The sequence below is a fragment of the Rhincodon typus genome, chromosome 1 (assembly GCF_021869965.1).
Source record: "Rhincodon typus isolate 14 chromosome 1, sRhiTyp1.1, whole genome shotgun sequence".
Classification (NCBI taxonomy): Eukaryota; Metazoa; Chordata; class Chondrichthyes; order Orectolobiformes; family Rhincodontidae; genus Rhincodon; species Rhincodon typus.
In genome coordinates, this window is record NC_063332.1 from 6,442,639 (window position 1) to 6,461,600 (window position 18,962).

Below are 18,962 nucleotides of genomic sequence, written 5' to 3' on the forward strand. Positions count from 1 at the left end.
CCTCCCTAACTCCCCACCTACACTCACCTTTACTGGCTCCATCCCCGCCTCTTTGACCTGTCTGTCTCCTTTCCACCTATCTTCTCCTCTATCCGCCTCCTCCTCTCTCCCTATTTATTTCAGAACCCCCTTCCCCTCCCCCATTTCTGAAGAAGGGTCTAGGCCCGAAACGTCAGCCTTCCTGCTCCTCTGATGCTGCTTGGCCTGCTGTGTTCATCCAGCTCTACACCTTGTTATCTCAGATTCTCCAGCATCTGCCGTTCCTACTATCTCTATCACATTACTCATTTGTGTGATAAACAAAACCTGTTTGGCTTTACGGCAGTATTTTGTTACTGGAGAAAGCCACCAGAGTTTATTACAATGTGAAAGCATAAGACAAAGGAGCTGAAGTAAGCCATTCAGTCTATTGAGTCTACGCCAATGAGATTATGACTGATCTGATGATCTTCAAATCCACTTTCCTGTCTTTTCTCCACAGTCTTTGATTCCTTTAATTGTTAAAAATCTTTCTATCTCAGTCTTGATTATATTTGACGACGCATCCTTGAAAGCCTGTTACAGTAAAGCAAAGACTGATAACCCTCTGTGAGAAGAAATTCCTCCTTTTCGCCCTTAAATGGGCACTCTGTTACTCTGGTGTAGTCCCAGACCCTCCCAGAAGGGGAAACATTCTCCCTGCATTTACCATGTCAAATCCTCTTAAAATCTTCTATGTTTCAATAAAGTCGTCTGTCATTCTTCTAAACTCCAATGAATATAAACTGAACCTACTCAACCTCTCCTCAGAACAAAAATTCCTCCATACCCAGAATCGACATGGTCACCCTTCTCTGTATTCTCTCTATGCCAGTGTACATTTCATAATCATAGAGATGTACAACATGGAAACAGACCCTTGGGTTCAACTTGCCCACGCCAACCAGATATCCTAAATTAATCTAGTCCCATTTGCCAGCATTTGGCCCATATCCTTCTAAACCCTTCCAACTCATATACCCATCCAGATGCCTTTTAAGTGTTCTTATTATACCAGTTTCCACCAGTCCCTCTGGCAGCTCGTTCCATACATGCACCACCCTCAGCGTGAAAACATTGCCTGTTAGATCCCTTTTAAATCTTTTCCCTCTCGTCTTAAACATATGACCTTTAGCTATGGACTTCCCCTCTCTGGGGTAAAGACCTTGTCTATTCACCCTACCCATGCCCCTCATGATTTTATATTCTATAAGGTCATCCCTCAGCGTACAAAATGGCCTCAGATAAGGGCACCAAAACTGTTCAAAGTATTTCAGCTGTCGTCTGACTTGTACAGTTTTAGCAAGACACAGTTTTAGCAAGACCTCCCCTTTTTTTTGCACTATATCCATTGAACTAAATGCTAAAATTCTATTTGCTTTCCCTATGACCAGCTGATCTTGGATGCTAGCTTTTTGTGATTCATGCGCAAGAGCCTCCAGTCCCTTTGCAGATTTTAGTGTTTGCCCATTTGTTTAATATTCAGCTCTTCTATATTTCTTGCCAAAGTGCATGATCTCACATTTTGCCGCATAATATTCCATTTACTAAGCTTTTGCTCATTTACTTAACTTGTCCCTATCTCTGTAGACTCCATGTCATACTCACTACTTACCTTAATCTATTTTTATGTCATCTGCAAACCTGCTATTATTACACTTACTTGCTGCATCATATAGTCATTCATATATATTGTAAAAAAATTTGTGGCCCCAGCACTGATCCCTGTGGCACTCCACTACATACAGGTTGTCATCCTGAAAATGCTCCCTTTAGCCCAATTCTGTCCCCTGTTAGTTAGCCTATGGGTGGCACAGTGGCTCAGTGGTTAGCACTGCTGCCTCACCGCGCCAGGAACCTGGGTTCGATTCCACCCTCAGGTGACTGTCCGTGAGGAGTTAGTGCATTCTCCCTGCGTCTGCGTGGGTTTTCTTCGGGTGCTTTGGTTCCCTGTCACAGTCCAGAGATGTGCAGGCTAAATGGATTGGCCCTGCTAAATTGCCCATAGTGTTCAGGGATGTGCAGATTAGGTGGATTATAGAGGGATGGGTCTGGGTGGGTTGCCCTGAGGGTCAGTGTGTACTTGTTGGGCCGAAGGGCTTGTTTCCACACTGAAGGGATTCTAAGATTCTATCCTCTATCCATGCTGATATGCTACTCCTGTGCTCTTATTACGTAGCCTTCTCTGCAGTTCCTTATTGAATGCATTTTGGAAATCCAAATATTAAATTTACTGGCCCAATCAGTCCCCCTCCGCCAACACCCTCCTCCGCTTAACTGAACTCGTCCTTACCCTTAACAACTTCTTCAATACCTCCCACGTCCTACAGACTAAGGGGGTGTTCATGGGAACCCACATGGGCCAAGCTATGCCTGCCTCTTTGTAGGATACATGGAACAGTCCCTCTTCTGCAGCTACACTGGCACTACCCCCACCTATTCCTCCACTACATCAATGACTGTATCGGCACCGCCTCGTGCTACCATGTGGAGCTCGAGCAGTTCATCAACTTCCACCCCAACCTCAAATTCACCTGGACCATCTCTGATACCTCTGTCTCCTTCCTGGACCTGTCTGTCTCCATCTCTGGTGACCACCTCGAAACTGATGTCTGTTTCAAACCCACCGACTCCCACAGCTACCTTGACTACACCTTCTGTCACCCACCTTCCTGCAAGAATGCGATCCCCTACTCCCAATTCCTCCCCCTCCACCGCATCTGCTCCCAAGATGAGGCATTCCTCTCCCAAACATCCCTGATGTCCTCGTATTTCCAGGACCGCAACTGCACCTCCCACACAAGTGGTTGAAAACGCTCTCGACCGCATCTATTGTGTTTCCCGCACCTCAGTCCTCTCACACCCTCCCCGCAACAAAAACAAAGACAGAATCCCCCTTCTCCTTACGATCACCCCACTAGCCTCCGGATTCAACGCATCACCCTCCACCACTTCCGCCATCAGCAATCTGATCCCACAACCAAGGATATATTTCCCTCCCCACCCATTTCTGCCTTCCGGAGGGACCGCGCTCTCCATGACTCCCTCGTCTGCTCCACACCCGTCACTAGCCCCACCATCCCTGGCACCTTTCCCTGCAACTGCAGGAAGTGCTACACCAGCCCCTATACCTCCCCCCTCACCTCCATCCCAGGCCCCAAAAAAAAAATTCCACATCAGACAGATGTTCATCTGCATATTCGCTAATGTGGTCTATTGCATCCGCTGCTCCTGATGTGGCCTCCTGTACGTTGGTGAGACCAGGCGGAGGCTCGGAGACCGCTTTGTAGAGCAGCTGCCCTCGGTTTGCGACAAACGACAACACCTTCCGGTCGCGAGCCACTTCAACTACCCCTCCCACTCCTGGACGACATGTCCATCCTGGGCCGCCTCCAGTGTCATGACAACGCCACCCGGAAACTGAAGGAACAGCACCTCATATTCTGCCTTGGAACCCTACAACCCAATGGTCTCAATGTGGACTTTACTAGCTTCAAACTCTCCCCACCCCCGACCTCATTCCATGACCAACCCTCCCTCTCATCCCCACCTCCTTGATCTGTCTGTCTTCTCTTCCATCTATCCACTCCTCCCACCTCACTGACCAACCCCGACCATTGCCTAGCTGCACTCACCTAACATCACCCCACCTACCTTCCCCATCCCCACCCTTCCTGTCTGTAATTATTTCAGAGCCCCTACCCCTTCCCCATTTCTGAAGAACGGTTCCGACCCAAAATGTCAGCTTTCTTGTTCCTCTGATGCTGCCTGGCCTGCTGTGTTCCTCCAGCTCCACACTGTGTTACCTCAGACGCCAGCATCGGCAGTTCTTACTATCTCTGATTAAATTTACTTGTTTCCCTTTTCTACCGGCTTGTTAGGTCCTCAAAAAACTGTAATAAATAAAGCAGTGAGAGACAGTGATCATTACCTTTAGTCAATTTTTTTGAAACACCTTTCTTTTCCAGGATAATCTAAGTTGGACCGGTTACCGTTCAGGGCCAGGAATGGTGGACATCGGCCTTTATGGGAGTTTTCACGATATGCAGCAAGAAATAATTTTATCATTATATAGAATAGTTTTGATGCCCTGTAACTCAGCATCAAGCTTGCACACTGAGTAGATGTCTAGGGTCCTATTCCAGAGGTTGTGAATGAGATTGGTCTTGTAGCATGTAGCATTGTTGGAAACCAGACACAAACATTGAACTTTGGCAACTTCATTTGTGGAGACTACAGTGTGTGGATGGTGATCGCAGACAATTTCTTTGCCCATGTTTGACCTGACGTTGTGAGATTTCAATGGGTGTGGTCTACAAGTTGAGGACTCCCAGGGCCACTTCCTCTTGACTGTACACAACTGAGGTGCCAATTCTGGTGACCTATTGAAAACTGATGTTAAGTGGTGGATTGTTAGCACAACTAAAATCAGTCAAGAATCATAGCCTCAAACAATCATTTCACTAAGCTTTTTATTACCCTGCCCTTTTATCCTGTGATTTGATTGCTGAACACATGGTTGTTCCACATAATTTCAGTATATTTTGGGATGGGATAGGTGTGGATAACACAGCTGGAGTAGGAGTGATGTATACAAAAGTTGAGAAATTTCAAAAGAACTACAGTCTGTAAAAGCACTTTTCTTTTTAGCCTCAGCCTAGTAAATTTGGAAAGGTCAGTAATTAAAAATGTTCATTTTAAAAAGAAGCTATTATTTCTTGGTCTGCTGCTTGGAATGGCACCTTGATTTTGTTGTCATGGTAGTGTTTGTAACTGTCATCTTTTCAATGGCCCAGCCCTTACGTTTGTTTCTTTACCTCTAGTGACTATCCTGGAACAACTTTCTCTTCTGATCATTTCAACAACTGAGGAAAATGGTGAGTTTGTCAGAAGAGTTGTGAGCCAAATCACAAATGTCCCTGCACCTTATGTTGCTGGGAAGTATGGATAAGGTCACAAGGTCTATAGTATTACAAAACACCAGCCTAGAAAATTTTGTCTTTGGCAGGATAGCATGAGTACAGGTCACTTTGATTAACGAACTTCTGAAATTGTGTTTTAGTGTCTATCTGGGTGTTGTGTTCTAATTTGATGATTGATTCATATTTCTTGCTTGCTGCTCCAGTTGGGGACTTGACCCATCAAATGGCACTTGGTGCTGAATGTCCTGGTTCTTGTTGTGTGAACCCACTATTTTCATAGTGTGCAGTAAATGTAATGGATTTAGGCTATTTATGAAGCAGATGTTACTTGTTTTTGATCAGTCCAAATTTCTTGTGTTCTTCATTTCAGACTGATTCTCTGGACATGAAGGCACCTAATATGACAAACACACCAGGCTCTGGGGCACAGGAGATTATAGTATCCAATGGACACACTGAAAGTGAGGCCAATCCTTTTGCTGAATACATGTGGATGGAACATGAAGAAGAGTATGACAGACAAGTAAGAGTACACTTTCAAGTGAATAACTGCTTTATTATATCAATTGCAGGAATGCCATCTCACATGTGAGGTTCATCCCTTTTGAAAGTAGAAGCTATTCGAGTAATATTTTTCTTTTATACATTCTGTTGCCCCAGTTTTGTGTTTTGAGAAGGTTATGCAAAAGACAAAGGCACAAAAGTTTATTTCAAACATGAATGAAATTGGGGAATAGAAAATAACTAAGAAGCAATAATTGCATCATGACCATTCTGGGTTTTAAAAAGTTGCAGCTTTCTGAGGAAAGGAAGAGTTTGAAAAAGTAAATTTTCGATAAAGGCTAATAGTGAAAATCTAATACTGAACTTTCATATGATGGATAAGAATTGAAAAATCTTTCATAATGACCAAGATCAAACAATACAGGAAATTGCAAGCACAGAATTTGCAAAAATCATTGTGCTTAAAAAAGCCCTACCAATTGTGTTTCTTTCCCCATGAACTACACAGCTATTCTATACTATTTTTGATTCCTGTCAACAAAGACTCATGGTCAACAATTTAGAGTATGCTTAATGTATTTGAAAGGTGCTTAGCAACAAAGAAAAATGAATTAAAAATACACCGAAAGTATTAGATGTACGAAGAGGTTTGAGGAAGCTTTTGTAAGTGGGAAGGAAGATAGCAAGATTCATACCACCAAAATCTCCAGAGTGCAAGACCACTGTACTAAAGACTCTAATATCTGGTTTAAATATTGTACGATCGACAAGCAGAGAAAACTTATTATGGTGACTTGTCAAATTGTACAGCACAAGAAGAGGACCTCTGTGGTACAGTGATAATGTCCCTACCAATGGGCCAGAAGACCGGTTTCAAGTCTCCTTGTTCCAAAGGTGTGCCATAACATGTCTGAAGAAGTTGCATAAAAATATATGCAATGTAGAAGAGGCTATTTGGTCTATTTTGTCTCTGCCAGCTATTTGAAATACACTTTAAACTTCTTTCATCAACACTCATCAGAGATCATCAAGAGTCCAATTGTCTAAGGTCCAATACTTGCTGAGCAATACTAGCTCACTGATCCAGAACGTTACCTCTGATTTCTGTCCACAGATGCTGCCAAACCTGCGCTTTTCCAGCAATTTCTGATGTTTCTGATTTCCAACATCCGCAGTTCTTTCGGTTTTCACTTGGTCACTGATGCTCAGTTTGAAGTACACAAGAGCTCCTCATCTCCTGTCCTCGTGACAGCCTTGGTTCAAGGATAGGCATAAGAAGTTACACTCTATTGGTGAGGTCTGAATGTCTTTAATGAGAAGGCCACATTTGACTGAGGAGTTCCATCGAGGATCCCTATCACAACTTGAATCAGTGTGAATTGGGGAGAAAATCTTTCTACTTCAGTTGAGATCAAGCAAGGTGATTGATTGTGCTTAATAACTTGATTGAGCTCAGTCATCTCAGTCCCATGGCATTGCTGCAGGGGTTTCTCAATATCGTCTCCAAGCTCAAACATCTTTTACCTGCTTTATCAGTGACCTTCAATCGATCATAAGCTCAGAATTGGGAATGTTCAGCACTTTTCTTAACTCCTCAGATAGTGCAGCAATCCATCTCCAAATATCTGGGTTTGACAGAGAAGTGACAAGTATTATTCTTACCACAAAAGAACTAAGCAATGATACTTTCCAGCAATGAAGAATCTAACTATTGATTCTTTATGTTGAATGACATTATATCACTTAATCCTCCTCTCGCTCACTCCCCACCCCTGACTAAATATCCTGAGGGCCATGATTGGCCAGAACCGAACTGTACTAGCCATATAAATACTATGGCAACAAGAACAGGTTGGACGATTGGAATCCTAAGCAAATAACTCGCCACCTGACTTCCCAAAGCCTGTCCACCACTTACAAGTCACGAATCTGGAATTTGATGGGATATTTCCGACTTGTCTGGATGAGTGCAGTTCCAACTGTAGTCAAGAACGTAGAACATAGAGCAGTACAGGCCCTTCAGCCCACGATGTTGTACCGACCTATTATCCGACTAAGATCAATCTACCCTGCATACCCTACATTTTACTTTCTTCCATGTGCCTATCCAAGAGTCACTTAAAAGTCTCTAAAGTATCTGGCTCCACTACCACTGCTGGCAGCGCATTCCACACGCCCACCAGTCTCTGTAACCTATAACAGCCCTCCACACTGTCCACAACTCTACCAACCTTCATGTCATCTGCAAACTTACTAACTCACCCTTCCACTTCCTCATCCAAGTCATTTATAAAGATCACAAAGAGCAGAGGTCCCAGAACAGATCCCTGCGGAACACCACTGGTCACCGAGCTCCAGGCTGAATACTTTCCATCCACTACCACCCTCTGTCTTCTATTGGACAGCCGTGTTGTATCCAGACAGCCAAATTTCCCTGAATCCCATGCCTCCTTACTTTCTGAATGAACCTACCATGTGGAACCATATCGAATGCCTTGCTAAAATCCATATACACCACATCCACTGCTCTACCTTCATCAATGTGTTTTGTCACATCCTCAAAGAATTCAATAAGGCTTGTGAGGCATGACCTACCCCTCTCAAAGCCATGCTGACTATTTCTAATCAAACTGTGCTTTTCCAAATAATCGTAAATGCTATCTCTCAGAATCCTCTCCAATAATTTGCCCACCACAGATGTAAGACTGACTGGTCTGTAATTTCCAGGATTACCCCTATTCCCTTTCTTGAACAAGGGAATAATATTTGCCACCCTCCAGTCTTCTAGTACTACTCAAGTGGACAGTGAGGGTGCAAAGATCATTGCCAAAGGGGCAGCAATTTCTTCCCTCGCTTCCTGTAAGAACTTTGGGTATATCCTGTCTGGCCCAGGGGACTTATCTATCCTCATGTTTTTCAAAATTTCTAGTACGTCTTCCTTCCTAACATCAACCTGTTCGAGCATATCTGCTTGTTTTATGCTGTCCTCGCAAACATCAAGATCCATCTCACAGGTGAAGACTGAAGCAAAGTATTCATTAAGAACCTCCCCTACCTCCTCTGACTCCGCACACAAGTTCCCTCCACTATCCCTGATTGGCCCTACCCTCACTCTGGCCATCCTCTTGTTCCTCACATATATAGAAAGCCTTGGAATTTTCCTTGATCCTACCCGCCAAGGTTTTCTCATACCCCCTTCTAGCTCTCCTAAGTCTATTCTTCAGTTCCTTCCTGGCTACCTTGTAGACCTCTAGAGTCCTGTCCGATCCTTGCTTCCTCAATGTTAAGTAAGCTTCCTTCTTCCTCTTGACTAGGTGTTCAACATGTCTTGTCATCCAAGGTTCCTTCACCTTACCATCCTTTCCTTGCCTCAGTCAGACAAACCTATCCAGTACCTGTAGCAACTGCTCCCTAAACAACCTCCACATTTCTATCGTGCATTTCCCAGAGAACATCTGATCCCAACTGGTGCTCCATAGTTCTTGCCTAATAGCTTTGTAATTCCCCCTCCCCCAATTAAATACTTTCCCATAACGGCTGCTCCTACCCCTCTCCATGACTATAGTAAAGGTCAGGGAGTTGTGATCACTGTCACCAAAATGCTCTCCCACCGAGAGATCTGACACCTGACCTGGTTCGTTGCCAAGCACCAAATCCAATATGGTGTCCCCTCTAGTCGGCCTATCTACATATTGAGTCAGAAATCCTTCCTGGACACACCTGACGAAATCTGCTCCATCCAAACTATTTGCACTTAGGAGGTTCCAGTCTAAGGAAGTTGAAGTCGTCCATGACAGCAACCCTATTACTTATACACCTTTCCAAAATCTGTCTCCCAATCTGTTTCTCAGTGTCTCTGTTGCTATTGGGAGGTCTATAGAAAACTCCCAATAAAGTGACTGCTCCTTTCCTGTTTCTGACTTCCACCCATACTGACTCAGTGAGGAAACCCTTCTCCACGACTTCCCTTTCTGCAGCTGTGATACCATCCCAGATTAGCAATGCCACTCCCCCACCTCTTTTACCTCCCTCCTATTTCTTTTGAAACATCTAAACCCGGGAACATCCAACAACCATTCCTTGCCCCTGTGTTATCCAAGTCTCCGTAATGGCCATAACATTGTAGTTCCAAGTACTGATCCATGCTCTAAGTTCGTCACCCTTATTCCTGATACTTCTTGCGTTGAAGTAGACACACCTCAACCCGTCGCACTGACTGCCATTTTGCCCAATCAACTGCTTATCCTTCCTCATAGATCTCTGCTTCCTCTATCTGTCTGTATGCTGGCTACCCCATCCCCCTGCCAAACTAGTTTAAACCCTCCCGAAGAGCTCTAGCAAACCTTCCGCCCAGGATATCAGGTGCAACCCATCCTTCCTGTACAGGTCCCACTGTCCCCAGAAGGTATCCCAATAATCCACAAACCTGAAGCCCTCCCTCCTACACCAGCTCTGTAGCCATGTGTTCAGCTGCGCTCTCTCTTTGTTTCTAGCCTCACTAGCCTGTGGCACCGGTAGTAATCCTGAGATTACTACTCTACTCGTCCTGGCTTTCAGCTTCCATCCTAACTTCCTGTAATCGTTTTTAAGGTCCTCATCCAGTTTCCTAGCGATGTCATTGGTACCGATGTGTACTACGACTTCTGGCTACTTTCCCTCCCACTTAGGAATCCTGAAGACCCCATCCGAGACATCCCTGACCCTGGCACCCGGGAGGCAACATACCATCCGGGAGTCTCGCTCAGTACCACAGAATCTCCTGTCTGTTCCCCTAACCAGTGAATCTCCTATCGCTATCGCTCTCCTATTCTTCCCCCCACTTCCCTTCTGAGCCACAGAGCCAGGCTCAGTGCCAGAGACCTGGCCGCTCTGGCTTTTCCTCGCGCTCTCACCACTCCCACCGCTCGAAGCAAGTAGGCTGCTGACTCACGAGGTAAGCTGACACCATCCAAGACAGTGCAGCCTGCTTGATTGGCACCACGTCCACAAATATTCACTTTCTCTGCCATTGTCATAGGACCAATGTGCATCATCTAAAAGATACTGCATGATTACTCACCAAGCTCCAAGCTCCTTTAGATGGCACCTTCCAATCCTGCAACCACTACCCAGTAGAAAGACGAGCGCAGCAGATGCATGAGAACACCACTCTCCAAGTTCCTGTTTAAATCACTCACCATCATAACTTGGAAATGTATCTCTGTTCCTTCACTGTCACTGGGCCACACTACTGGAACTCCCTTTGTAACACAACTGTAAGTACCTCTACGTGACTCTCCAAAGAAAAACTGCAAGATTGCTTATCACTTCTTTCTTGATGGCAAATTATGAATCTGTAGTAAATGCTGGCCTAGACATCCTGTGAACAGGTACGACTCAACACTGAGTCAGCTCTGTCACAGCACCACCCAGGGCAAAGCGGCCTGCTTGATTGTCACTTTATCCACAAACATTCACTTGCCTTACCAGTGGCAACAGTGTGCACCATCTATATCGTACAGTATAACTATTCACCAAGACCTCTTTGGCAACACCTTGCAAAACCAAGACCACTACCATCTCGAAGGACAAGGACATCAGATACATAGAATCATACAGCATGGAAACAGACCCTTCAGTCCAAGCCAAAAATAATTCCAAACTAAATTAGTCCCACCTGCTGGATCCTGGCCCATATCCCTCCAAACCTTTCCTATTCATGTACTTTTACAACATTTAAAAGACATTTGGATTTGTACCTGCATCCACCACTTCTTCAGGAAGTTCATTCCACAGGTGAACCACACTCTGTGTAGAAGAAAAAAGTGCCTCATGTCTTTTTTTAAATCTCTCTCCTCTTATCTTAAAAATGTGCTCCCTAGTATTGAAATCCCCCACCCTAGGGAAAAGACAACTACTATTAACTCTGTCTATACGTCTTGTTTTATAAACTTCTATCAGGTCGGCTGTCAACCTCCTATGCTGAGAGAAGTCCCAGCCTATCCAGCCTTTCTTTATAACTCACACCTTCCATACCTAGCAACATCCTGGTAAATCTCTTCTGAACCCTCTCCAACTTGAAAATATCCTTCCTGTAACTGGGTGACCAGAACTGGACACAGCATTCCAGAAGAGGCCTCACCAATGTCCTGTATAACCTCAACATGACTTCCCAACTCCTATACTCAACGGACTGAGCACACAACCACCTACAAGTCCCTCTCCATGCTACTCACCATCCTGACTTTCAAACATATCACCATTCCTTCAGTGTCTGTGTCAAAATCCTGGAACTTCCTCCATGACAGCATTATTGGTGTACCTTCATCAAATGAACTTTAACAGTTCAAGAAGGCAGCTCACCACAATCTTTTTGAGGACAATTAGAAAGGGCAATTAATGCTGTATCCGGCCAGCCACACCCACGTCCCTTGAATGAATTTAAAATGGCAGAGCATTCTAGATAACATCACATGTGTTTTTAAAAAAAGTCCTCTTATCTCAGAGTCTTTTTGACATGAAATATTGGCTGTATTGATGCTTTTTGGTTGGTATACTTATATCCAGACTAACAGGCCATTTTTTACAACAGAGCCTTCTTTTGACTGACTCTGCTGGTAAATACAAGGACAGTTATGTCTCTGACCTGACCTGTCTGATTTCAGCACATACTCTGTAATCTAAAAGGGTTAGAATTATAAAGCTACTTGAATGTTAGGAAAGTTATTAAATCATTAGGTTTTTACATTAAAATGTGTATCAATGTATGCTGCCTTTAATCCTTCCTGCATGATATATTCCATCTTCTCTACCTGTGAATTTTAATTTTAACTTTTTTGCTGTTTATTCAGCTTCTAAGTTTTCTCCAAAGCTGTTCTAAATTTTGGTTCAAACAAAAAGCTAACTATGAAATCAAATGAGGCTTAGGAATCTTGAGATACATGAATGAAAGCAGCGAAGCTAATTGTAAGTTAAATATATAGTTAACACAGCCTAATTTGTCTTGAGGTCTTCATAAAACTGTTCAGTCCTGTGCTCAGACTTCCTTGAGTACTGTGTCCACTCTTGACTGCTGAGAAATAAAGAACCCATTCAAAACCTGGAGTTAATGTAGACAAGAGATGCCAATGCCAAGTGTAAAAATTCTGTGTTGAGGAAAGTCTAGAGAAACCTGGATCCTGAGCTTGAAAAGGAAATGCCTAGGAAGTGATCATATGGAAGGAATGGAAAAGGTAGATCCGGAATATTAGTTTCATGAGGACAAAATTAGGAGCAGGAACTTAATTTCAAAACAGAAAAATACATGTTGAAGTTCTTTGCATCGATTTGTCCACACATGGAGTGAGCCTACAGATGTGATAGTTCAGGTAAAATCCCAAATTCTTTAAGAAACAATTGGATTTAAGAAGTAACAAGGTGTAGAGCTGGATGAACACAACAGGCCAGGCAGCATCAGAGGAGCAGGAAAGCTGGCGTTTTGGGTCTGGACATTTTCTGAAGAAGGGTCCAGACCCGAAACGTCAGCTTTCCTGCTCCTCTGATGCTGCCTGGCCTGCTGTGTTCATCCACTCTCTACACCTTGTTATCTCAGACTCCAGCATCGGCAGTTCCTACTATCTCTGGATTTAAGAAGTAACTGCTTTATCCTGGATGGTGTTATCCTGGATTCAAGTTTCTTGAATATTGTTATCTGCACTCATCCAGGCAAATGGGAGAATTCCATCTCCTTGTATCCGAAGACAGGCTTTGGCAAGTCGGGTTTTGTGTTATACGCTGCAAGATTCCTAGCCTCTGACCTGCTGTTGTAGTCACAGTATCTATATCAGTAGTCTATTTCCATTTCTGGTTAATGGCAAACCCACCCGCCCCCAGGATGTTGTGTGACAAATGTTGACTTGATGTCAAAGGCAATTACTCGCCCCTCACATCAGTACTTTTGTCCACGTTTGAACCAATGATGTCATGATAACAAGAACTGAATGGGCAATGGACCAATGGAACCAATGCAATAGTTTTTTCAATAAGTTGGCATTAACATTATGGAGCACCTTTTGTTATATTTTCTGCAACAAGAAAGAGCCAAGGTTTGTGGAACCTTCTGAACATCATAATGAGCTGTGTGATCGAAATGGTCATCATAACAGGGGATTTGGTAGGTGTTTGCAGTACAGGAGCAATGGCTACAGAGTGGTTGAAATATGTAAAGCCAGAGAACAACTAACACAATGTGATAAAATTACAAAATAACTATTTTTGATGGGTAGACGAGTGCAGATGTAGCATAAACTAAGAATGCTGGCTTACTAAAAATTTTTAAGAGGCAAGTGCAAAGTCAGTATTCATTAGAAAACGAGGAAAGTCAAGACAATATGAATTTGTGCTGGTGATGCATTTATTGATTGGGAAGTTATGAAGTTCCGTCTGAAGGTATAAATCTGCAATTGCAAATTTAATTGGCTATGTGTCATGGGTAATGCCCAACTATAGACTTTGAAATTCATAATAAATAAATCACAAGTTGTTTTCACGTCCTTGTTTGCGTTCGAGACAAAATGCAACTTAATCACGTTGGCGGAGTAATTGGACAAAGTGTTCAGAAGTAATCTTTCCCATACTGAAGTCTGTACTGTATTTAACATGTCATCTGTAATATGTAAAAAGCTTGAATATTTGAACATGATATCAACCTTTTCCACTTGAATTCCTATGCCGCATTTGTAATGGAAACTGTCAAGCTGCTCTCTAATTAAACCTTTGCTGGCACCAGGATTGCTTTACTGGCAGGAGGACATAATCATAACGTGGCAAGTTGATATAAGCAGCTTCCGTGAGAAATTCAGACATACAGGTTTTTAGTTCAGTGAAAGGTACAACAAAGGAGTTGCAAAAAGCAACAAAATTAAATCTTGGATGTTTATTGATCAAGAAATTGAAAGGTTAAGATATTGAGTGTGATTGAATAAAAATGCTTGGATGTTTTGATTTAATTATCTGTAATTAGGTACCTTTGAACCTAAAATGGCGCAGTCATGCGTTGACTGTAAACGTTTCGCTATACTCATTTGCATATGTGTGACAATAAAGCTATTTCATTCATTCATTAATTCAAAAAGAATGATTTATTGTTGTCACTTTAAATGAGACACAGTGAAAAGTGTTGTGTTTCATCCTATACAGGAAGATAGTCAGTGGCAGATGTCGTTTAACCCTGATAAGTGTGATGTGATGCACTTCAGAAGAAATAACAAGATAAGGAAGTACTCGATGAAAAGCAGGACACTAGGAAGCACAGAGAGATGTTGGGTTTCTCGTCTACAGATCCCTGAAAGTGGTAGAGCAGGTTTAGAAAAAAGGTGGTTAAGGTGGCATACAGGACACTTGCCATTATCTTTGATCATATAGATTATAAGAGCAGAGAGGATACGTTGGAGCTGTACAAAACTTTGGTTAGACCACAGCTGGAGTACTACGTAAGGTTCTGGTCACCACACTATAGAAAGGATGTGATTGCATTAGATGTGGTGCAGAGGAGACTCACCAGGATGCTGCCTGGGATAGAGCAGCTTAGCTGTGAAGAGAGGCCAAATAAGCTAGGGTTGTTTTGACTCCAGTATATTATGATCCCAGCTGAAGTTTTTACTGGACAAGTTAGATCCCAGACAGAAATCTGGCTTGATTGGTCATATTTTGTGTTTTGCTTTTAATGAGGTGATCTTTCACTGAAACATAATAACGCAATGTTGCAGATTTGGGTTTAAGATTAAAACTGAAGTTTTCACACAAAAGAAATGAAAATAAAATGGAATAAACTAAACTATTTACATATAATACAAATTTAAAGATTTAGTTAAAACAAAATAATATATAGAATACAATTTCATTAATCCCAACAACACTCCTTTCCAGCACACCCATTAAAGTGAATTCAATTCTATTTCACATCTAAAGAGCTAAATTTATTGTCTTGAGAATCTGCCTGAAGCTATCATTCAAGTAAGCTTCGAGTCTCTCAGTTTCAAATAAATCCTTTAGGGTAATAGCCAAACACTTCTGGTTGGGAAATATCAAACTAAACTGTTTACATTGAGGTAACCTTTTTTTTTAACAATCCTAAATTATCAGACTTTCTCGGGAGCAATTGTTCTACACATCCAGCTTAAGCCAAAACGTACGTGAAATTACCAAGTTGAAACATTTTTTTCCAAAACTGAGTGTTTCCCATAATCAAAAGAAAAACATCAATCTCTGACCCCCTAACTGAAGCCCAATGCACAATTGTTTGCTTTGAATAAAAACCGAAAGAACTGCGGATGCTGTAAATCAGAAACAAAAACAGAAATTGCTGGAAAAGTTCAACAGGTCTGGGAGCATCTGCGGAGAGAAATCAGAGTTAACATTTTGGGCCAAGTGACTGTTCCTCGGAACAGTTCTGAATTCTCTCCGCAGATGCTGCCAGACCTGCTGAGCTTTTCCAGCAATTTCTGTTTTTGTTTCTGTTTACTTCGTTGACTGGTTTAAAAACTCTCTCAGTGAAAACAATACTCCATTATACACCAGAAACTCTTTCATTAATCCCCTTCAGACACCCAGAAAACCCATGTATTATTTGTTCAAAATTCAAAATAAATGTAATTAGAATATATATAAATTGCAAGTGGATTAGCTGTCTAATAAGAGCAGCAAGTCCAAGGAACCCTGGATGTCAAGGTATATCCAGAGTTAAAGAAAAAGAAGGAAGCATATGTTAATTACAGAGCATTAAAAACAGTGGAGGCCCTTGGGAGTGTAGAGAGTGCAGAGAGTGCATGGGGTGTGCTTAAAGAAATTAGGACGATAAAGAGGGACCACAACATATCTTTGATAGATAGAATTAAAGAAAACTCCAAAGTATTTTATAAATATGTTGAGTAAGAGGATTACCAGGGAAAGAGGGGGCCTCTTAGAGTCCAAAGGGGCGATCTGTGCATGGAGCCAAAGTATTTGAATGAGATCTTGAATGTTCTGTATTGACAAGTGAGGAAGACATTGTATCTGGACATTTCAGTTGGGGCATGGTGAAGTTCTACTGCATATTTATATTAATAATGAAGACTTATTATAAATTTTTGTGCTTATAAAGGTGCACAAAATCCAAGGACCTGATGAGATGTATCCCAGGCCACTATGGGAAGCAAAGGAGGAGTTTGCTGGGGCACTAGCAGACATATTTAATACCTTGCTGGCCACAGGTGAAGTGCCAGATGACTGAACAATATGTAATGTGGTTCCTTTGTTCAAGGAGGGCAGCAGGAATAGGCCAGGTAACTACAGACCAGCTAGTCTGACGTCAATAGCAGGGAAGTTATTGGATAACATTGAGGAATAGGATTAATCAACACTTGGAAAGGCAGGGATATTTAGCACTGATTTCTGAGAGGGAGATCCGTCTGACTAATTTTGTTGTGTCTATTGAAAAGGTGACTAAATCTACCGTTGATGTGGGTTACATAGACTTCAGGAAGATGTTTAATAAGGTCCCATATGGATTGCTGGTCCAAAAGGTAAGAGGGAATGCGATCCAAGGCAAGTTGGCAAACTGAATCCAAACTTGGCTTGCAAATAAGAGGCAAAGGGTGGAGGATTGTTTTTGTGATTTGGAAACCATGATTTGTGGTGGATCACACAGGGATCTGTGCTGGGACTCTTGCTGTTTGCCATGTACACTAATGACTTGGATGTGAATGCAGAAAGTATAATTAGTAAGTTTGCACCTGACCTGTTAATTGGTGATGTTGATACTGAGGAGGATGGTCTCGGGCTGCAGTCTAATATTGATCAGCTGGTAAATTAAGCAGAGCAATGGCAGATGGTATTTAATCCTGGTAAGTGTGAGGTAATGCATTTTGGGAATAATAAGGGAAGGATTTAAAGAATGAATGGTAAGTCCTGAGGGAGTACTGAGGAAGGTGTTAGACTCACCAATTCTAATGCCCTCGACCAGGCCAACATCCTCAGCACCGAGGCACTGAGCACCCTTAATCGGCTGCGATGGTCTAGGCACATTGTCTGCATGTCCAACACACGCTCCCCACCCCCCCACCACCAAGCAGGTGCTCTACTCCCAGCTTTGAAACAGTAGGCAAGCCCCAGGTGGACAGAGGAAATGCTTTAGTGGTACACTCAAGGCCTCACTGGCAAAGTGTGGAATTCCCACAGACACCTGGGAATCACTGGCCCAAGCCGGTCCAAAGTGGAGGAGGAGCATCCAGGAAGGCGTCGAGCACCTTGACACTTGCCTTCAGGAAAACGTGGAAGCTAGGCAAAAACAGTGTAAGAAGTACACTGCCAAACCAAAACTTCACTCACCACTTCCCACAACCACCTTTTGCGCCAAGTGTAGTGGAGCCTGCGGAAGCCAAGTTGGTCTGTACAGCATCTTAAAGACTCGCCCTGAGAATGGAGGAGAGTCATCCTCATCTGTGAGGACCTGCCAATGATGATGACTGAGGAACAAAGGGACTTTGGTGTTCAAGTTCATAGATCCCTGGAGGTGTCAGCATAGGCTGGATAGGGTGGTGAAGAAGGTGCATGGGATGCTTACCTTCATTAGCCAAAGTGTAGAATAGAAGAGTAGGGAAATCTTGTTGCAAATTTCTAAAACATTGGTTTAGCCACAGTTGGGATACTGTGTGCAGTTCTGGTTGCCACACTATTGGAAGGATGTGATTGCATAAACTGTGCAAAAGACACTCATCAGAATGTTTCAGAGATAGTAGGAATTGCAGATGCTGGAGAATCTGAGATAACAAGGTGTAGAGCTGGATGAACACAGCAGGCCAAGCAGCATCAGAGGAGCAGGAAAGCTGACGTTTTGGGACGAGACCCTTCTTCGGAAATGGGGGAGGGGAAGGGGGTTCTGAAGTAAATAGGGAGAGAGGGGGAGGCGGATAGAAGATGGATAGAGGAGAAGATAGGTGGAGAGCAGACAGACAGGTCAAAGAGGCGGGGATGGAGCCAGTAAAGGTGAGTGTAGGTGGGGAGTTAGGGAAGGGATTGGTCAATCCAGGGAGGACGGACAGGTCAAGGGGGCAGGATGAGGTTAGTAGGTAGGAGATGGGGGTGGGGCTTGAGGTGGAAGGAGGGGATAGGTGGGAGGAAGGACAAGTTAGGGAGGCGGGGACAAGCTGGGCTGGTTTTGGGATGCGGTAGGGGGAGGGGAGATTTTGAAGCTTGTGAAGTCCACATTGGTACCATTGGGCTGCAGCGTTCCCAAGCGGAATATGAGGTGCTGTTCCTGCAACCTTCGGGTGGCATCGTTGTGGCACTGCAGGAGGCCCAGGATGGACATGTCGTCTGCGGAATGGGAGGGGGAGTTGAAATGGTTTGCGACTGGGAGGCACAGTTGTTTAGTGCGAACCAAGCATAAGTGTTCTGCAAAGCGGTCCCCAAGCCTCCGCTTGGTTTCCCCGATGTAGAGGAGACCACAACGGGAACAGCGGATACAGTATACCACATTAGCAGATGTGCAGGTGAACATCTGCTTGATGTGGAAAGTCGTCT

The 18,962-nt window shown here is 43.4% G+C and overlaps 1 protein-coding gene across 3 annotated transcripts in view; it reads left to right on the forward strand.

Annotated features, from left to right (window-relative positions):
- Positions 1 to 18,962, forward strand: part of LOC109914828 (polyadenylate-binding protein-interacting protein 2-like) — a 92,482-nt gene that overhangs the window by 29,540 nt on the left and 43,980 nt on the right. For 2 of the 3 annotated variants that reach the window (XM_048605626.1, XM_048605629.1), the window contains exons 2-3: positions 4,842 to 4,895; positions 5,311 to 5,463. In XM_048605626.1, the coding sequence (XP_048461583.1) occupies positions 4,893 to 4,895; positions 5,311 to 5,463 (156 nt within the window). In that variant the 5' untranslated portion in view covers positions 4,842 to 4,892. The remainder of the gene's footprint in view (positions 1 to 4,841; positions 4,896 to 5,310; positions 5,464 to 18,962) is intronic. The other variant, XM_048605633.1, reaches the window with a different exon arrangement.